This window comes from Balaenoptera physalus (assembly GCF_965194825.1).
Source record: "Balaenoptera physalus genome assembly, chromosome: 9".
Taxonomy (NCBI): domain Eukaryota; kingdom Metazoa; phylum Chordata; class Mammalia; order Artiodactyla; family Balaenopteridae; genus Balaenoptera; species Balaenoptera physalus.
The window spans coordinates 101,202,043-101,220,459 of record NC_138888.1 but is presented as its reverse complement, the minus strand read 5'-3'; the positions used below and the strand labels follow the sequence as shown (position 1 = coordinate 101,220,459).

General features: G+C 40.8%; 1 protein-coding gene across 3 annotated transcripts in view; it reads left to right on the top strand.

The window, feature by feature from the left end:
- Window positions 1–18,417, top strand: part of COL19A1 (collagen type XIX alpha 1 chain) — a 398,856-nt gene that overhangs the window by 342,111 nt on the left and 38,328 nt on the right. For all 3 annotated transcript variants that reach the window (XM_082474165.1, XM_082474166.1, XM_082474164.1), the window contains 8 exons: window positions 1,275–1,328; window positions 2,726–2,779; window positions 5,050–5,094; window positions 8,086–8,136; window positions 8,222–8,266; window positions 8,697–8,723; window positions 11,781–11,834; window positions 17,262–17,306. In XM_082474165.1, the coding sequence (XP_082330291.1) occupies window positions 1,275–1,328; window positions 2,726–2,779; window positions 5,050–5,094; window positions 8,086–8,136; window positions 8,222–8,266; window positions 8,697–8,723; window positions 11,781–11,834; window positions 17,262–17,306 (375 nt within the window). The remainder of the gene's footprint in view (window positions 1–1,274; window positions 1,329–2,725; window positions 2,780–5,049; window positions 5,095–8,085; window positions 8,137–8,221; window positions 8,267–8,696; window positions 8,724–11,780; window positions 11,835–17,261; window positions 17,307–18,417) is intronic.

The following is an 18,417-nucleotide window of genomic DNA, read 5'->3' as shown; positions in this document are numbered from 1 at the left end:
GGGTATTTAAAAGTATATTTTTCCCATTGTAGAAGTCATCTGAGTTCCTTATAGAAAATTTGAGAAATACACAAAAGCACTAAAAAGACAAAAGTTATTCCTATTTGTACTTCTCCCACTGTTGGTAAAAGTCATATTATTGTCCACAACCCCTCATCCACAATTCCAAAGTTCAAATGCCTCTGAAAACCCGGGAAATTTTTCCCAAGTTTGCAGCAAATTTATTTGGCAGCAAAATGTGACCTGAAGTCATATGGAGCTAGTCTATTTATCCCACTTGGTGAGACTATCATGTGTTTTGCTATAGAAATATTTGTGTGTTTATTAGCAGGTGCTGCCTCAGGTGACATGGGAGTGTTATGTAGTATCCAATATGAGACTGTGTTCCCTTTGAAACAAATATGAAACTTCAGAACCCTGAAACACACCTGGCACTAAAGTTTCCAGATAAGGCATTATGAGCCTCTATCAGTCTCATATTTTATGAAGTGCATTTTCTAATTTTTTAATAATTTGGACCCTACTCTATGTAACATTTTGTAACGTTTCCTTTTCTTTGTTATTCAATAGCTTTTGAAACATGATTTTAACAGTTGCAAAACATATTATGGATTTTATGTAACTTATTTAGCTAATATTCTGTTGCTGACTTACTTGGTAAAGGAACAAATTAATTACACGAGTTATCAGTTAACCTTACCAATTCTTCCTTGAATATATAAATGTATCCAGTATAATTAGCATGACGCTACAAATCTTAGGCGGGGCCTGAGAGGCTATCCCTTTACTTTTACGCTTAAGCCATTAAAGGGTTCTAAATTTCACTTCGCCGATGAGCGGTATTTCTTATAATGAACTGGCCGACTGAATTAAATACTGTATCATAAAACAGAGGCCGTTGTTCCCACCAGCTGAAAGAAGCATTAGTGTAACCGTGTATTTCTTCGATGGCATTCTGCTCATCTGAAATTTGTATTTTCATGCTTTAGCAGTGCCGGCTTCTCAAAGATGCTATTGTCGATGGAGGGGCTCTGTGAGATCAGAAGTGTTCTATGAATCACCAACACATTAAATTATGTTTGTAACAAATTCCATGTCGTGGCATTTTAGCCCGCCATCCTTACTCTTAGAAAACGGGTGTTTGCAGATGACAAATGTGTTTCTTGATTAGCCAACAAAGATGGGTAGTTTTCAATCGTCAAAATATTTGATGAACTAAAATGCTTTGTTTCCAATGATATAACAGATTTTACGGTAGGAACTATCTCTTTTAGGGTCTTCAAGGCGTTCCGGGCCTTCCAGGTGCTCCTGGCCCGACTGGACCCCCTGTAAGTATTTGCTAAAATGGTTTCACTCACACTTCATATCTGCTGGTATGATGCAAAGTGAACTAACATTCTTTATTGCTTTTTGTTCTCTGTTCCTCTGTGTGGATTATGCAGCTATTGCTGGGGAAAGTAGCATCCAACATCTCAGATTTTTGTTAGTATTCCTTAAGGCTGCTCGGGGTTGTGGAGACTTGTCATGAAAATTCTACCAGACCAGAAAGCAGTCTGTGATGAAGCAAGTCTATTTGAATAGACGTTGGATGTAGAGGAGCGTTATCTTTTTTAGCTATAATTTTTCTGACATTAACCTTAGGGAGAGATATTCAGATGGTTACACCCTTACATTTTTAAGCACCATAAACTAAGAATTTATTCTCTAGACAGAAAAAAAAAAAACGGGTCAAGGATTATCAGGTTCAATTTACTTTTATTCCTGTTTCTGACTTAAAATACGCTCTACTTTAGTCGGCACTTTTTTCTGCTGTCTCTCTCAAACACAGCATCAGGGCCTTTTTGTCTTCAGTTACCCTGTTTGCTTAAAACAATCTTTTTTCTTTCCCACCTGCTAAACCCAGCTGCTCATTAAAGCAGAACTCAAATCTAGGGTTGCCAGTTAAAATACAGGATATGAGGCTCAATTTGAATTTCATGTAAATAAATACTTTCATAGCATGTTTGTCCCAAATATTGTATTTTTATTTGCTAAATCTAGCAACCCTACTCAAGCCTCAATTTTTCCAACTCTTTCCTTCTTAGAGTGCCTAGGCAAATGGTATGTAGGAATGTAATCGTGTTCTTTCATGTTTTGAATCATGGGTTTGCCATAATGAAAATTTTACCCTTTATGCTTTCACCACAGTTATATAGAACAAACCTGGCTCTAAATTGTACACTAAAATTAAAAGTTAAGAGAAAGAGTTGTGAAAGGAGCCATGGAAATGATAGCTAACTCTATTCTCAAAGAAGATCTTAAACTAAATTTTATTTTCCATTGGTAAAATGCAGATCGCATAACTCACCTTGTTAATTCTGCTCTGTGAAGTATTTAAAATGTTGATCACTACCAAAATTATAGCTCATTTAGGAAGGCATAATGCTATGTAAATTGCCATTTAAACAGCAAGGCTAAATTCTTAAATGTATTAAAAGGTTCCAGTTAAGGTCATTAAATGTGGTTGGCCAAGGTGAAAAAGCGACCACAAATACAAATTTTATCCTTCCAAGGGCTTATCAGCAGGATACAGCTGCTGTATCAGCCTGAAGAAATATAAGCTTATAAGACTGATTTAGTTAGGATCAAATGACCTTCAAAATGTATCAATTTGAGCAACCAACTTCCAGTACCCTTGGCAGTTTAGTTGTTGTTTCTGTAACAAACTTAGTTTTGTGTTTTACAGGGCTTGTTGGGAAGAACGGGACATCCTGGTCCCTCGGGAACAAAGGGTGACAAGGTACAGAGGGAAAGCCTCACTTACTGTCCAAATTGGGGCTTGGGGTAGGGGCAAGTTGAGCCTACTTACAGAGAAATCCATAAAATCAAGCAAAGCCTCAAAGTATTATAGGAGTGATGTCAGGGAAGTGGGCTTGGAAAGACATAGGTCCCCAAATTGGTCTGAAGACAAGAGATATGTTCCCAGGGAAGAGGATGGATAGCACATGGGTGCCACACAGCAAACGTCCAAGCTGAACTCAGGGTCCTGGGCATCCACCGTGGGGAAGGATGGGTGAGGGTCACCTCCTGATGAGGCGCAGGAAGGTAGTTTGTATCTGGAAGTCCAGCTGCAGGTGCCAAGGCTCCCGACAGCAGGCTAGCTCTCAGAACCAGGATTCCAGTAAATGACGTGCTTGCTGAGAAAATCTGCAAGTTCTGTCCTTAGAGGGTCGTAGGGGAGATCCGCGAAAGAACCAGCACAGCTTGCTTCCTGGGGAGTCCGGTTGACAGGACAGCTGGGTTGCTGTGGTCAGCAGGGAGAACCAGCAAAAGAGGAGTCCCAGCAGGAAGATCACACAGTTACCCAATTTAGGATCTAAAGTGTCACCCACAGTGTGATAGAGCCAGCACATGAGTCACACGGACTAACTCTTTGGATGAGAGAAATTTAAGAATCCGGAGTCCATGTGAGCCACTCAAGTGGCTTCTACCCCAAAATGACCACAATGGGGCATAATGGCATCGAGGAGCAAAGGGATCCCCCCAAACTGAAAGGCAACAACGTGCTTATTCTGGACAGTCTCAGCACAGTTTTTCTGATAGCATCCCGGGGAGCTTGCCCAACTCCACCAGCCTTTTTGATCTGTTCTCGATGGAAATTATTCAGTCAGAGATTTGCCTTTTGAAGTTAATGGGAATTCCACACTGAGATGAGCTTTGGGGCACAATCAAGAATGAAAATATGACTATTAATTGTGCCAGAAAAAAAAAAGTCCTTTCAGTAGGTGCATATTTTCCTTGTTTGTTGTCCTCTCACAGTTTATGAGAACCATGACATAATTCTCTGAAGGACACTGCCAGCAGAGCCCCATGTGTCTTAGAGAGAGAGCCGCCATCAGAGCAGTTTGGGAAAAGATACAGTATACTCATGGTCACTCCTTCTCAGGCAAATACATTGCAAGAAAAACTTTACAGTTGGCTTTTTTTTGTTTGTTTGTTTTGTTTTGTTTGTTTTTTTACAGTTGGTTTTTATTGATAAAGATACAATCAAAAGGTTTCTATGATTCTTTGGTTACTGAAAAAATGGGGAGATTGGAATGAAATCCTTCATCAAATTTATGAAAATAGACTAAAATCCCTCAAAATTCTTGGGCATTTTAAAGTAGGAATTTTACTCTCTCTGGATTCTTTTTTAATTAACCATTTCTTGCCATCGCCCCTGATATTGAGGGACTCAAAAGATTTTATGAGGCTATTATTCTAAAAAAAAAAAAAAGCAGTTACAGGAAAAACTGGTTAAAGGCACCAAAAGGAGTATCATACCTCTGTTTATCATGGACCAATAAGCATCCTATGTTTTATCAAAATATAGATGAAATCCCATTTTTCAAGTTTCAACTTGAATGCATTTCTCACACATTTCATTTTCAGTATGCTTTGCCTGGAAGCAGAATGTCTGAGGCTGTTTACATTGTAAAGAACATTTCCCTCATACAGTGTTGTACCACGGTCACCTCTGCTCAGTGGGGCATGCCTGATATTCACTTAGGATGTGAAAGAAGGTTTTCCTCCTGCAGACACACACAGGTTGTGATTTTCTACTTTAGTCAAAGCATGTGGATGCCCTCTCTGGTTCCCAGAAGATGAAGGTGGTGGAGGTGAGGCTAGGAGCGAGGGTCTGACCCAAAGAGCCGTGTTCCTGAGCTGCCCCAGCCTTCAGGAAGTGTGCTCTGCACTTCCATGTGGGGAGAGTTCCCCCAGCTGCACTCGAAGTCCAGGACCTGGTCAGCTGCTTGTCTGGTTACGTCTAAAAATAAGCTTCATCCCTGGCGCTCACAGCGTGAGGATCCGAATGCCTGTGGGAAAAGGCATTTACCTTTCCCGTGGTCTAGTAATGTTAATTCCCCAGGGGAAGGGAAAAGCCCCGCTGAATAAGACTTTGCAAGGGTGAACAAAATGACAAGTCATATTGACTTCAGAATGTGGCTCTCTGAGCAAGCGCGGTTGGGTTCACAAACCTGGAGCAGAAATGTCTAAGCCATTGATGTTGGTCTGTGTACCCCCTTGCAGGGCAGCGAGGGACCCCCTGGGAGACCCGGACCACCTGGACCACCTGTGAGTTGTTTCAGGTTTAAAACATAAATTCATGCATCTACTTAAGACTTGTGTAAACAACAAGGTCCTATTGTATAGCACAGGGAATTATAGTCCCAATCCTGTAATAAACCATAATGGAAAAGAAAAAAAAAAAAGGATTTTACTTTTTATGTTTGTTTTTTTATTGTTGTTTTTTTAAATAGGCTTTATTTTTTTTTTGGATGATTTTTTATGTTTGCAGGAAAATTTCACAGAAAATACAAAGAGTTCCCATATGGTCCTGCCACACACACGCAGTTTCCCTCATCATTAATATCTTACATTAGTGTGGAATTGTACTCTTATTAAAAGTATAAACTTTATAGTATGTGAATTCTATCTCAGCTTAAAAACCAAAAATATATGTATAAAGATCCTTCTAACTCTGATATAATGATTTTTCAGTGGCATGTATAACAAACTTATTATTATGATGTATATGTTGAGAAATATTATTTGTCACATTAACTATCCAGGTAATATAATTTCTTTCTTAGAGTAGAATTTTTTACAGTTGAGAAACTGATATTGATACATTATTATTAACTAAACTGTATAGTTGACCTTGGGGTTTACTTTTTCAGTTGTATGGTCCATTAGTTTTGATAAGTGCATAATCTCATGTATCCACCATTACGGTACCATACAGAACAGTTTCACTGCCCTAAAAATGTCCTGTGATACACTTGTCTATTGCTCACCTCCCCGTCCCTCAAGCCGCTAGAAACTGTTGGTCTTTTTACTATCTCTATATGTCTGGCTTTTTCAGAATGTCCTATAGTTGAAATCAAAAAAAAGCTTTTATGACTCAGAGGTCAGACTACATTTAGATATTCTCAAGGATAAAAGTCATCTGAGTTTTATGTATACATGCGAATGACAGCCAGGGTGGCTTAGGGGAGCCCTGATTCCCGCATTAGCTCAGCCCTGAGGCACACTGCTCGGATTTGCAGACTGTGGGCCTCCCTGCTGTGGACTCAGTTCGGGTAGGTGTGCACCCCTACTCTCCACTTCCTGCCTGGGGGACCCTGGGAAAGTCATTTAACCTCAGTGAGCCTCATTCACAGAAAAGAGAGGGGCTGTAAAAAGACATCCCTTCCGGCAATGTGAGCTGGTAGAAAAATTGTGTTGTGCTGTGTGTATTCATTACCATCCATGATGCCCGAGATGCAAAAGGAAATTCTATTTATATGGCACCTAGTGAATGAAACGTACAAGGGCCGCCGCTGCTTTCGTGCTAGGGATTGAGACAGACGTGCACCTTGTCGGGAGCCTGGGGAGGACAAGGGCGTCTCTCCGGAGCAAGTCTGCCCTCCAGTGGGGTCTCGCTCAAACAGCATCACAGCGTCCGCCCAGCCAAGCGTTCTTTCCCACCTGCCTCAGAGGGAGAGGTGAAGAAGCCAGACTCCCCCGCAAGGGGCAGAATTCATCCGTGACTTTGTTTTTTTCGGAGAAAAACAATCAGAAGTTTAACAACATGTGTGCTTCCTATATGCAAGGGAGACATCCAGGAAAACTGAGTAACGCCCTGAAATGGCCCAAGTCCTCACCTTAAGTACCATCCTCACCTAAAAACAAGAGAAAGGAAGGGTATGGCTGCTATGCAGTTTCACATCGCAGCTTTCTTCACTGATGAGAGTTTCCTGAGATGCTAAAGACAACAAAGATACATCGCTAGTCTGCGTGCGATCGCACGTGTGTGCACATCAGTGAATACACTGGCACCCTGTTTCCCTGAACATGCTCTTCGGTTTTGTTTTACTTACCTTCTCCCTTGGCAAGGAAGCAGGGCAGGCAGCATCTGAGGCTCAACCACTAAAATACCCTCCCTCCCCAGTGGACAGAACAGCAAAATACAACATGAGCTCCCAAAAGGGACCTCTGTTTTACGATGGACTTAAGAAATCTCCCTTGCCCCCCACCCCGGTTCTCCAAAACTGTTTATTCTTCAAAACAAGTTAAGTGTTGTCTTTTCTGTGAAGCACCCCGCTGCGGCCCTGGAAATCTCAGACAAAAGTATCCTTCCCCCTCCAGGACTAAATACAGTAGACATTCAGCAGTTGTCAAATGAACGAGTGCAATACTGAAGGAATACATGAACAGAGCATTTTTCCTTCCTTCACAAGTGTTTGGAAGATGCACGCAGATCACGCGCCCTGAGCACCACTGACCACCGTGGTCCAAAAACGGCAATGATGGCTCTTCAGTTTTGCAGCTGAAACGTGGAAATCACAATAAAGGAAAACGCAGGTTATGATTCTATGGGAATTTTTAAAAAGAAGGCTAGAAGATCCTAACTAAAATTTTCATATGCAAATTTTTCCTGAATGCCAAAATGTATGATTTTGAAAGCCTCTCAGATTAGTTCTCTTTAAGTGTTAGTTACTCTGGGGCTTTGCATTCACAGGTCAATTTATTAGGAAGTTCCCGTTCCCTCTTGTTCTAAAGAATATGTTTTTGTAGAAACATCCACACAGGGTTGTGAGTGACATCATCTCCCCCATTTCCCTTAATTTTCTATTTAGTATGAAGAGAGTGTGGAAAAAAATTACCTTTCAGTAGCCAAATTGTTCCCTATTCACATCTTCATCAGCACTCCTGTGTTATGGCCTGCAGGTCAGCAGGCTGTAAACAGTTAGCATAAGTTGGCAATTCAGAAACTGAATTTTAATGAGCAAATAATACTTTCCTCTGAATGCATTAGTGTCTCATCTGTCAAGCCGGCACATTCATCCCAGCCCCGCCAAAAGTGTGTGCGTGTGCTCCAGGTGGAGCTCAGATGCCTTCTGGTTTTTTCTTCTACATTTGCTTTAGAAAAACCAAAAATGGGAACATTATAATTTTTACCAATAACATGAAACTCAGTTTCTATAGCAGAGTAGGAAAAATATCATTTGGTGAAACAACAAAAGGTAGAGATGCTCACTGTTAACTTCAAAGGATAACTCCATGTGTCATTTCTTTTCTAAGGGTGTACCATTCAATGAAGGAAACGGAATGAGCAGTTTATATAAAATCCAGGTATCTATTTTTCTAATTACGTCAAATCACTTTCCGGTTATGGGTTACTACAAATTCTTCTCACCTTTGTCTTTTTCTTTTGAAGGGAGGTGTGAATGCTCCCAGTTACCCAGGGCCACCTGGCCCCCCTGTGAGTACAGTTGTTTATCACCAAGCGTATTTTAGCTGAGCAGCCTCACACACACACACACAAAGACCTCCTAAGTTCACTGAAAAGTACGTGTTACAAATATAAACAAAATTTTCTGCAGGAGGAAATAAACCAATTCTAATAACATTGGGGAAATGTACACAGTCAAAATAAAGGAAAACAGCATTCTGTGGAGTGGTGTCACTTTTTGGAAATCTGAGAACTAAATCAATGTCCAAGCAATCACCGTCATGGGATTTCCATCAAGTTATATTTCCTCATCTTATTATGCTTCAAACCCAAACCATAGCAAAACAAACGTTGCAGATATTTTTATGTGTATTAAAGCAAATTGGATAAAAATTCTTCATAGTTTATAATTTTGCTTTGGTCGTTATTTTCAAGATGATTTCTCATATTTTTCTTACAGGGCCCCAAAGGTGATCCTGGCCCGGTGGTATGTATATTCCCATGTTTTGTGTCATTTAGAAAATAAATCTTTATTCGCGTTTGAAAGAAGACCTTCAGGAGATATGCCTGCCTTCTGAGATGTCCATTGGTTAAATGGAGGAAGTGGGCACCTCCTCATTTCAGGATGCCTCGGTCCTGATGTGTCCCTGCCCTTGACGCTCTTCCGTCAGTGCGATTTTAAAAATCACCCTGGGCTGGAGGAAGGTGCATATAAAGCTCCTGAGAAATAGGACACTTTCTTCCAATAGGACTATTTTGATGATTGATTCCATGTTAAGTAGATCATGGGAGAAAACTATTTATTGGAAAGAAATTCCTTAATAGGTCTGCCATCTCCCCCACCGACAACTACAACAAGACAGGGACGGTTTATTTGCTTTGACTGTCTTAGGCGGTTGTTCTGGAGGCGATGTGGTGCGCTGTCAGAACCCTGCTTATTAGGAGCGATGTTTCAGGAGGTTCACCCTCAGCCTGGGAAGAGATCCTGTGCTCCAGCCTCTTCCGAAGGATGAGGATTGTTAAGCATCCTTCTCAGCCATGGAGCGGCACTGTAAAAGTTCTGCCAGATGCAATTCGATTCCCTTTATTCCTTGGCAGATTTTCCTGTCATGTCCTTTTCAGGCATGTGTCCTGTCCTTCCTATTTCATTTCTGTGTCCTTTAACCTTTGGGTATATACTTGAAACTCAGATGTAGCTGAAAATGAAATAAACTTTCAAACCACCTTCCATTGCCGTGGGAAGAAATTGCAGGCCCTTTCATTACAGTGGAGTTTGGTAAAACTAGATGAATAAATTTTAAACAAGCAAAAGAAGAGCCATAAAAAGCAATCTTTTTACGTCTAAATAGGTGTTCAAAGGAGATGCATGAAAGAGCTTATTTTTTGTTATTGGGCAATATATATTAAAAGCCAATTTGTTTTCCCCTATGAAATGCCCAGTTTGTAGCATTTTCCGAACCCCAAATATGTCATTTAGAAGTTTCCGTTGTTTCATTACTCATGCTGTGCTTCCTTTATCTGTAACGTTTTTTAATGCTTTCACCTCCACCCGCATATCCTTCATTCCAATTTCAATCTTCTTTCATCTTATTGATAAAAATTTCCTCCTGGTCTTTCCTTCTCATACTCACACAAACAAACATCCCCTCTGAATCATTCAGGGACACATAGGCTTCTCACCGACTTTTCTGGAACACCCAAGTTTTTAAGTTAGTAACTGTAGATTAAGGCGAGAAACCTTTTTAAAAAGTATTATAATAAAGGATAAATTATAATTCACTTGGATTGGAAAGTGCGTGGCAACAGAAATGTAGACAGCATTGAGTAGAATTTGGAGAGATTAGGCTTCAAAGTTTTTTAGCTGCAACAAAGAATAAAGTATAAAAACTAAGTGGACGACGTTCCTTGCTTTTAGAGACATGAATTAAGTGGGTGAAGCACAAAAACAGAAATGTGGAATCATGAAATTAACTACCGAGTAAACCTTCAGGTTTATCTTAGATAAAACTTTAGATTATTCCTTTGGGCTCCATGTCACCACCACCGGGCAGCTCATTTCCTACCAGTTGCCCCGAATAGAGAAATACTACCTCATAGCATAGAGATAGATAAGCCAGGAATGGTGGAGTCACAGGTCACAGAGCAGAAAATGGAAAAGTCCCATCAGGGTAGGTGTGGCGGAGATATACTCTTCCAGCATCCTTCAAATCCCAGGACACCAGATCTGCACCACTGTTTCTAATCTTCTCAGTGAAACTTTACAGATAAAAATTACCCTTAATTGAATTTATTATCTTCTGAGGCACTCCATTTCATTCCCTTGGTATTCAATTTATAATTGGCTTTCAATTAAATATTTATTATTAGCTACTTTCAAACAAATATTGATTGATTGGCTGAGCACTGTCCAGCCAATTCCTCTGTCCTAAGGTTAGTTGAGAATATAAACAAAGAGAATCAAAGAGCTTATTTCCTTTGTCGATAACCCAGAGCCTCTATTACAGAGCTTCATGCAGAATAGAATCTGAACATCTTTTTTTTCTGATTGACAGGTTACATATTGGTAGTTGTTTAAAAAGGCTTTTGAAGCAAAGAAAGTCTCAAATGATATGCTTCCTCATTAAGCATCCCATGATAAGGACAATATCATAAATCATAATGGAAGTTAGAGTGTTGGTAATACTTTTGAAGCAGATTAGAATGAGGCATGCAAAAATACATTTACAGGGAATGACCTTGGGAAGCTACCTTTTCTATGTGATTATGTTGAAAACATCCAGTGTCTTAAGAAAATATTTGCAGTTAACATTAATTCATTAACAAGGAGGTATCAAAAACTACCCACTTTATTTCTCTTAATTTAAAACCCCTAATGTTTATTGTTCAAAGTTGGCAGCTTCCTTCACCCTGACCTTTCTAAAGGGGTTCCTTGAGGACCTACAGGCTCCAGTCAGCTGGGACCAGACACCAGCATATGTAACAGATTTTTTTTTTAGCAGAAATGCTTATCTGTCTCCTCTCAGTGAGCCATCATAAATAACTGCTCCTGGGCTGTCCTCTGAAGCATCCACAGTTCATGTCCAGCTCCAGGACATATTGAGGGATGATAAACTTTGCTTTGAGAGCTCCATCTTCATGCACTCTTAAAGACTTTAGTCTTGTTTTCTGATAATCTAGAGGGCTTAGGTACCTTATAAATTGGCAAAGTTTATTAAAACCCAGTCTTTCCTTCTAATTCTTATTGAAATTGGAGTTATCACTGACTAGAGGGATTCATTCAGAGCAGATTCTTCATCAGGATAAAAACAATCAATTAGAAAAGATACTCATACTTCTTCAGGGAATAGCTTTATTTTCAAACTGTTTCCAGATATCAAATGCAAGAATACAGATGCTTGAAAATAGAGCATACTATTTACTTGCTAAATTACCAATTGATGTTTGAGGGAGTATTTTTTAGGCAAAAAATATCTTTGCTTTTGAAATCAATGCTTAAGAAACCTTTTGACCGTTGCTTCTGTGTTCTTATGTTCATATTTAACAGGGAGAACCTGGTGCGATGGGGTTGCCAGGATTAGAAGGATTTCCTGGTATAAAGGTAAGTGCAGGGTTAGACGTGTGATCACTGATTGAACATTCAAAAATGTTTATGGAGCACCTACTGTTGGACCAGGAACTGTTTTAGGTTTGGGGATGTATAAGGGAACAAAAGAGACAAAAATTATGTTCTAAGAAGGGGATACAGAAACTAAGAGAATAAACACAAATAACTAAATAATACCGTTGGTAAGTGCTGTGGAATGAAAAAGTAGAGGCAGGTTAAGGGCATCAGGAGTGTGGAAGGGAAGGGTATCATTTTAAATCGGGTGGTCTGAGAAAGCAAGAACTGAGCAAAGACTTGGAAGAGGTGGGGGGCAGTTAGCCAAGCCAGAACGAAGAATGTTCCAGGCAAGATGAGTAAGTTCTAGAGATGTAGTGTATAGCAAGGTGACACTAGGTAACCGTGCTAAACTGTACGCTTGAAATTTGTTAAGCGTTTTCACCACACACACACACACACACACACACACACAGTGACCTGTGTGAGGTGATGGGGATGTGAATTAGTTTGATTGCGGTGATCATTTCACAATGTATACGTATATCAAATCATCATGTTGTACACCTTAAATATATACAACTAAAAAAAAATTTTTTAAAAGAAGAAAAAGCAGCAGGTCTAAATGCCCTGAGACAGAGCATTCCTGGTACATCCAAGGAGACCCGGGGAGTGAGCGAGAGGGTATGGTAGGCAATGAGGTCAGAGAGGTGAGGTGGCGGTTAGGAGCAGCCCTGCCATGTTGAGGTCAGTGCTTGTCACTGGCCAGTGGAGGACCAGTGCCAGTCTGCACTCGTTATGGGTTCCGGGGCAAGGTAAGCACAGAGATGGAGACCAAGCATTTAAACAACTTGTCTGGCAACCTGACTTTTGACGTGGTCATGATATCCAAACATGCGACCAGTAGACTCACCTTGGCTCATGACGCATTAGAAAATAAATAAGTAAATAAACTGCCCCTTCCCCACAGGTAGTTTGAGAAGCACTAATTAATAAGGAGGCTCACCAGCCATCGTAAGGACTTTACCCTTCACTCTGAGTGAATACGGAGCCAGCGGTGGTTTCTGAGTAGTAGAGTGATGGGGCCCGCAGCTGTTGAGTGAGGATGGGGCAGGGAAGACACTATTCCTGTAGATGGGGGAGTGATGTCGGCTCAGATGAGAGCAGAAACGGTGGCGGTCGTGAGGAGCAGATAGGTTATGGACGTGCTGCGAAGGCAATGCGACAGGGCTGATGGGATGTGGGTCTGAGAGAAGAGTCAAGGGCGGCTCCATGGTGTTGACCTGAGCAACTGGCATGGCAGGGCGTCATCAACAGAAATGAGGACAGCTACAGATACACAGTGATCCGGAGTATGATTTTGGACATGGGACTGAGTTTGGGAATATCTATTAGACAGCAAAGTGGGGGTATTGAGTAGGCGGTACAATATAAAAGTATGGAGTTTAAAAAAGAGTCTAAGGGAATTCCCTGGCAGTCCAGTGGTTACGAATCCACACTTCCACTGCAGAGGGCATGGGTTCGATCCCTGGTCGGGGAACTAAGATCCTGCATGCTGCATGGTGCAGCCAAAAAATAAAAAATAATAATAATAATAATAAAGAGTCTAGGGCTTCCCTGGTGGCGCAGTGGTTGAGAATCTGCCTGCCAATGCAGGGGACACGGGTTCGAGCCCTGGCCTGTGAAGATCCCACATGCTGCGGAGCAACTAGGCCCGTGAGCCACAATTGCTGAGCCTGCACATCTGGAGCCTGTGCTCCGCAACAAGAGAGGCCGCCATAGTGAGAGGCCCGCGCACCGCGATGAAGAGTGGCCCCCGCTTGCCGCAACTAGAGAAAGCCTTCACACAGAAACGAGGACCCAACACAGCCAAAAATAAATAAATAAATAAATAAATAAATAAATAAATAAATAAATAAAATTTTTTAAAAAAGAGTCTAAGTGGAGATACAGATTGCTTGTCTAAGCATATAGATGCTATCTGAAAGTCGGAAGGCTGGATAAGATCACCAAGAGAATGACAGTAGATTTTTTTAAAAGAGAAGAGGATCAATCAACTATACTCCAATAAAAATTAATTTAAAAAACAAAAATTTAAAAACAAAAAGAATGTTGTTTAGTCACTCAAAAAAATGGAAGAGGGTCAAGGACTGAGCCCCGAGGCCCTCCAACATTAAGATCAGGAAGAAAAGGGAGAATGAGCAAGGGAGACTGAGGAGGAGTGACCAGGGAAATGGAGGAAATGTTGGCTTCCTGGAAATCAAGCAAAGGTCACGTAGCAAGAAGAGAGAGTGAAAATCTGTCTCAAATCCTACAGATAGGTCAAGTAGGATTGGGTCAAGTAGGACAGCGAAGTACTGACATTGGATTCAGCAATATAGAGGTCATGTATTACCAGAGGAATGATTACTGTTTCACTGTGCTGGTAGGAGCAATTGCTGGACTTGAATGGGTTTAAGACAAAGAAAGATTTAGAGACAGCAAATACAGTTTAAACAGTGCTTAAGGAGTTTTGCTGCAAAGGAAAGTAAAGAAATGGGCCAGCAGCTGCTGGAGGAGATAGGCAAGGTTTGCTAAAATGAACTTTAAGACCACAGAAGTAGCAGACTGTTACTGTGCTGAAGAAAGGGAAGGAGGATGACGAGATAGGAGGAGAGGGGAGAATTGCTGGAATGACATCCTTAAATAGCTAAGAGGGAAGGGGACCTAGAGCATAAATGCAGGGTTTGTCTTCAGAGAGAAGCATGGATAGTTCATCTATGGTAACCGTTGGGAAATCAGAGAATAGGGGTACAGATGCTGGTATGTGGGCACATGAATTGGTTGGAGTCTATAGAGGTTCTTTTCTGATTGCTTCAGTTTTCTCAGAGATGGAGGAGTCAAGGTCATCATCTGAGAGTGTGGTAGGGAGAAGAGGTTGGAGATTTAAGGAGAAGGTCTTCTCAGAGAGAGGGAAAATCCAGGGACCACAGAGTGTGATGGCTGAGCAGAACCTCCTAGAGCAGGGGTCCCCAACCCCCGGGCCTCGGCTGGTCCGTGGCCTGTTAGGAACTGGGCCGCACAGCAGGAGGTGAGCGGCAGGCGAGCGAGTGAAGCTTCGTCTGTATTTACAGCCGCTCCCCATGGCTCGTAGTACCGCCTGAGCTCCGCCTCCTGTCTGCATTATGGTGAGCTGTATAATTATTTCATTATATATTACAATGTAATAATAATAGAAATAAAGTGCACAATAAATGTAACACACTCAAATCATCCCGAAACCATCCCCCTTCCCCCACCCCGGTCTGTGGAAAAATTGTCTTCCACGAAACCGGTCCCTGGTGCCAAAAAGGTTGGGGACCGCTGCCCTAGAGGTTCATGGTCATGAAAAGTGAGATTATGTACCATGTTCATACGCTCAGGCAAAGGCACAGAACAGGAGGGGAGCTGGATTTAAACAAGGCTCCGGTTTTGACAAGTGAGTGCAAGAAGCAAGAATGAGCCAGGAAGCCAATAGTATACACAAGGGAGTGATTATAACAAGTGACCGTGGAATTTAAACTAGATAAATAAGGAGGAGGGGCCATCTAGGCAATGAAGGATAATGAAAAATTTGTATCATGGATGGATTAGAGGTCTTGGTGACATCAAAAGTTTTGGGGGTTCAAGGTACTCAAGGGAGTGATTTAGAATGATGGAAGATGGTGGTCCAAGGTTGGAATGCATGCAGTGGAGGTTATGGAGGGATATAGTTATTGTTTTTGACAAGGTCTCAGGTATAACTATGGAAATAAGAGGCTATTCCACTAGGGGAGAGTGGTTCAAAGAACTGTGAGACCCGATTGTTGGAAGGACCACCTTATCAGAGAGGAGCCGTCTTAACATTCACCTTTATCAGATATCCAAATGTTTCCATTGAATGAAAAACTCCATTATATTCATTTCCAGGGTAAAAATCCTGTAATTAAAAAAGTGCAGAGTGGAACTGACAAGGATTCCCTGTTTACATCCTTTACCCATTTTTCTACTATTTTTTTTTTTTGACTGTAGCTATACTTTATATATTAAAGATACTACTTCTATCTTATATGGTGGAGGCTTTATCCTGGTTGGTCCTTGTCTTTCTTTTTTATGTTTAATCTTATTCTATATGTAAATATAACTTTTATGTGGTCAAATGTGAAACTGTTTTCCTTTATGATTTCTTATTTTGCTTTTATGCACGAAATGACTTTCGTTCTCATTCTCAAGCAAAATCAGATAATATGATTTGATTTTCTTCTAGTTCTTATTAATTCATTTTATTTTTATATAGTCTATATGGAATTTATATGGAGTATAATGCAAAGAAGGGAATCAGACTTTTTCAATGAAATTATTCAATTATTAGCACTATTTGTTGAATAATACAACCCTTTCTTTACTAAAATTCTATTATAAATGTCAATTTGTTTCTGAGGTTTCTGTTATATTGCATTGATATACTGCTTAATCGTGGGCCAGTATTCCATTATTTCAATTATTATAGCTTTATTGTATGTTGAAATATGATATTGCTAACCTCTTTATTATTCTTTTATTTTTTCTCTTATCCTCGAATATATTTATTATCCCAAGTGAACTTTAATATCATTTGATCAAGCTGCAATTTGTAAAAATTGCATTAATTTATATATTAGTTTGGGTGGCAATGACACCTTTATAGCACTGTCATGCCCTCCAAGAACAAAACATCTGTCTCCATTTAATCAAGTCTTCTTTTATGTCCCTTAGGGAACTTAGGAAGTTTTTCAATGTAGATTCTGCTCAACAAAAATTGCCATTTTATTACCCCATATATAATCAGAAGTATTTTTATCTTTGTCGGCTTTATCTAAAATACTACATTGCCTTTGGAAAAAGGGTTGAGTCAGTCCACTGTTCAGAGCAATTCCAGGGCTCTTCTTATTGGCCTAAAGAGGAGAAGCTACAAAATCCCCAGTTCCAAACACATTTATTCTAACCTACATCCAATGAGACAAGTACAGCGAAAGCTTTTTAGAAGGCATTCAGTGTGCTTAGCTTTTAAGTATTGGTAATGAATTACTTTTGAATATGTGGAATAAAACTATTGACTGATTTTACCTGTAAGTATGTATGGGGTTCTGTTTCAAAGAATAGGTCACAGAAATGATACCATGAATGCTCGTTTTCATTAAGATTGTTATTTGCTTTGGTTTTATGGGGGAAAAAAAAGAGAAAGAGAGAGAGAGAGAACTTTAGTAGGTTCCATTGGCTGCAGTTTTCATTTTGTTCTTTTCCCATCTGGCCTCTAGCTTCACCCAGCTGATACGGGTAACATTTATAAGTTCCAAAGAGAAGCTTTACCAAATCCAAATTATTATTTGAGCATTAATTTCATCGGTGGAGATTTTATAGATATCATTATAAATAGTACATTTTTTCCAGGGAGATCGAGGCCCGGCAGGTCCCCCTGGAGTGGCGGGAATCTCGGTGAGTCCAGATTCTCTCACGTTGGTTTCACGGGCACCGACCGTCAGAAGGGCTGAGAGCGCGCAGTGACTCCTTAAGCCTCCGGTTTAAAAAGCAGAACCATCCGTCCCTCTCCCACCTCAAGAATGCTCCTTTCTTTATTTTCATCTTTTAAATTTTTTTCGTTTTTTTCTCCTCAACTCACTTTCACATGGGAAGGGGAAGCCCAGTTACCTGTGTCGATGCATTAAGATAGCACAGCTCTGAGAAGCTTATTGGGTTTCTCTATTCCTGTCATAGTTCAAGGTTTCTTGATCCTCAAAAGGCAAAGTTCTCATCCTCAGGCATGTGCTTCAGGACCTTCTTATTAAGCTGCCATCTGCCTGAGTTTTCCCTCAGCCAGGTGTTATTAGCAGAGCTTTATTGCTGCTAATGTTTCCTCGTAAACTAGCCCTTCCAGCCTCTCAATCATTTTTGTTGCTCTCTGATGTCAATGTTTTAATCTCATCAAGGTCTTTCCACATGAATAGGAAGTGCTCCAGGAAAGGTTAAAATCATTTCTCTGAGCCCTAGGGATCATTCTGATCTTCATTCATGAGGCTCTAATTAAAACTTTGTGGTCAGGCTTGATGAATAAAAGCCCACTTATCCTCGCTAGGTGCCCCTGCGGGGTGGGCCAGGGTAGGAAAGTCAACGGAAACCGTGTGCTTCAGCCACAGGAACGTGAGGAAGGTAAGAAAGGGCCCTACCATCTCCCCCAGCACCATCCAGACCCTCCTACCACCCCCCAGCACCCCCATCCTTCAGAAGGAGGGTAGCCCCTCTACTTGACTCTATTTAGTTGCTAAATCTAACAACAAAAAATAAAAACCCATCCACACTCCATAGCAAAGCATCCTGTATGAAGGATATCCCCTTAATTCGCTGCTTTAGATCAAGTGAAGTATTAGTGTGACTGTAAAAGTAACATGAAAATATTTTCTTTAGCAAGCACTGCAGAATTTTTGGTACACGAAAGCGTTCTTCTTGAAAACTGTCTCACGCTTATCCCCCTCCTCCCCGCCTTCCCCTGCTCACTACCGCTCCTAGCAACATACTTGCAGCTGTTTGTGGAATTGCCCTGAGTCCCCTG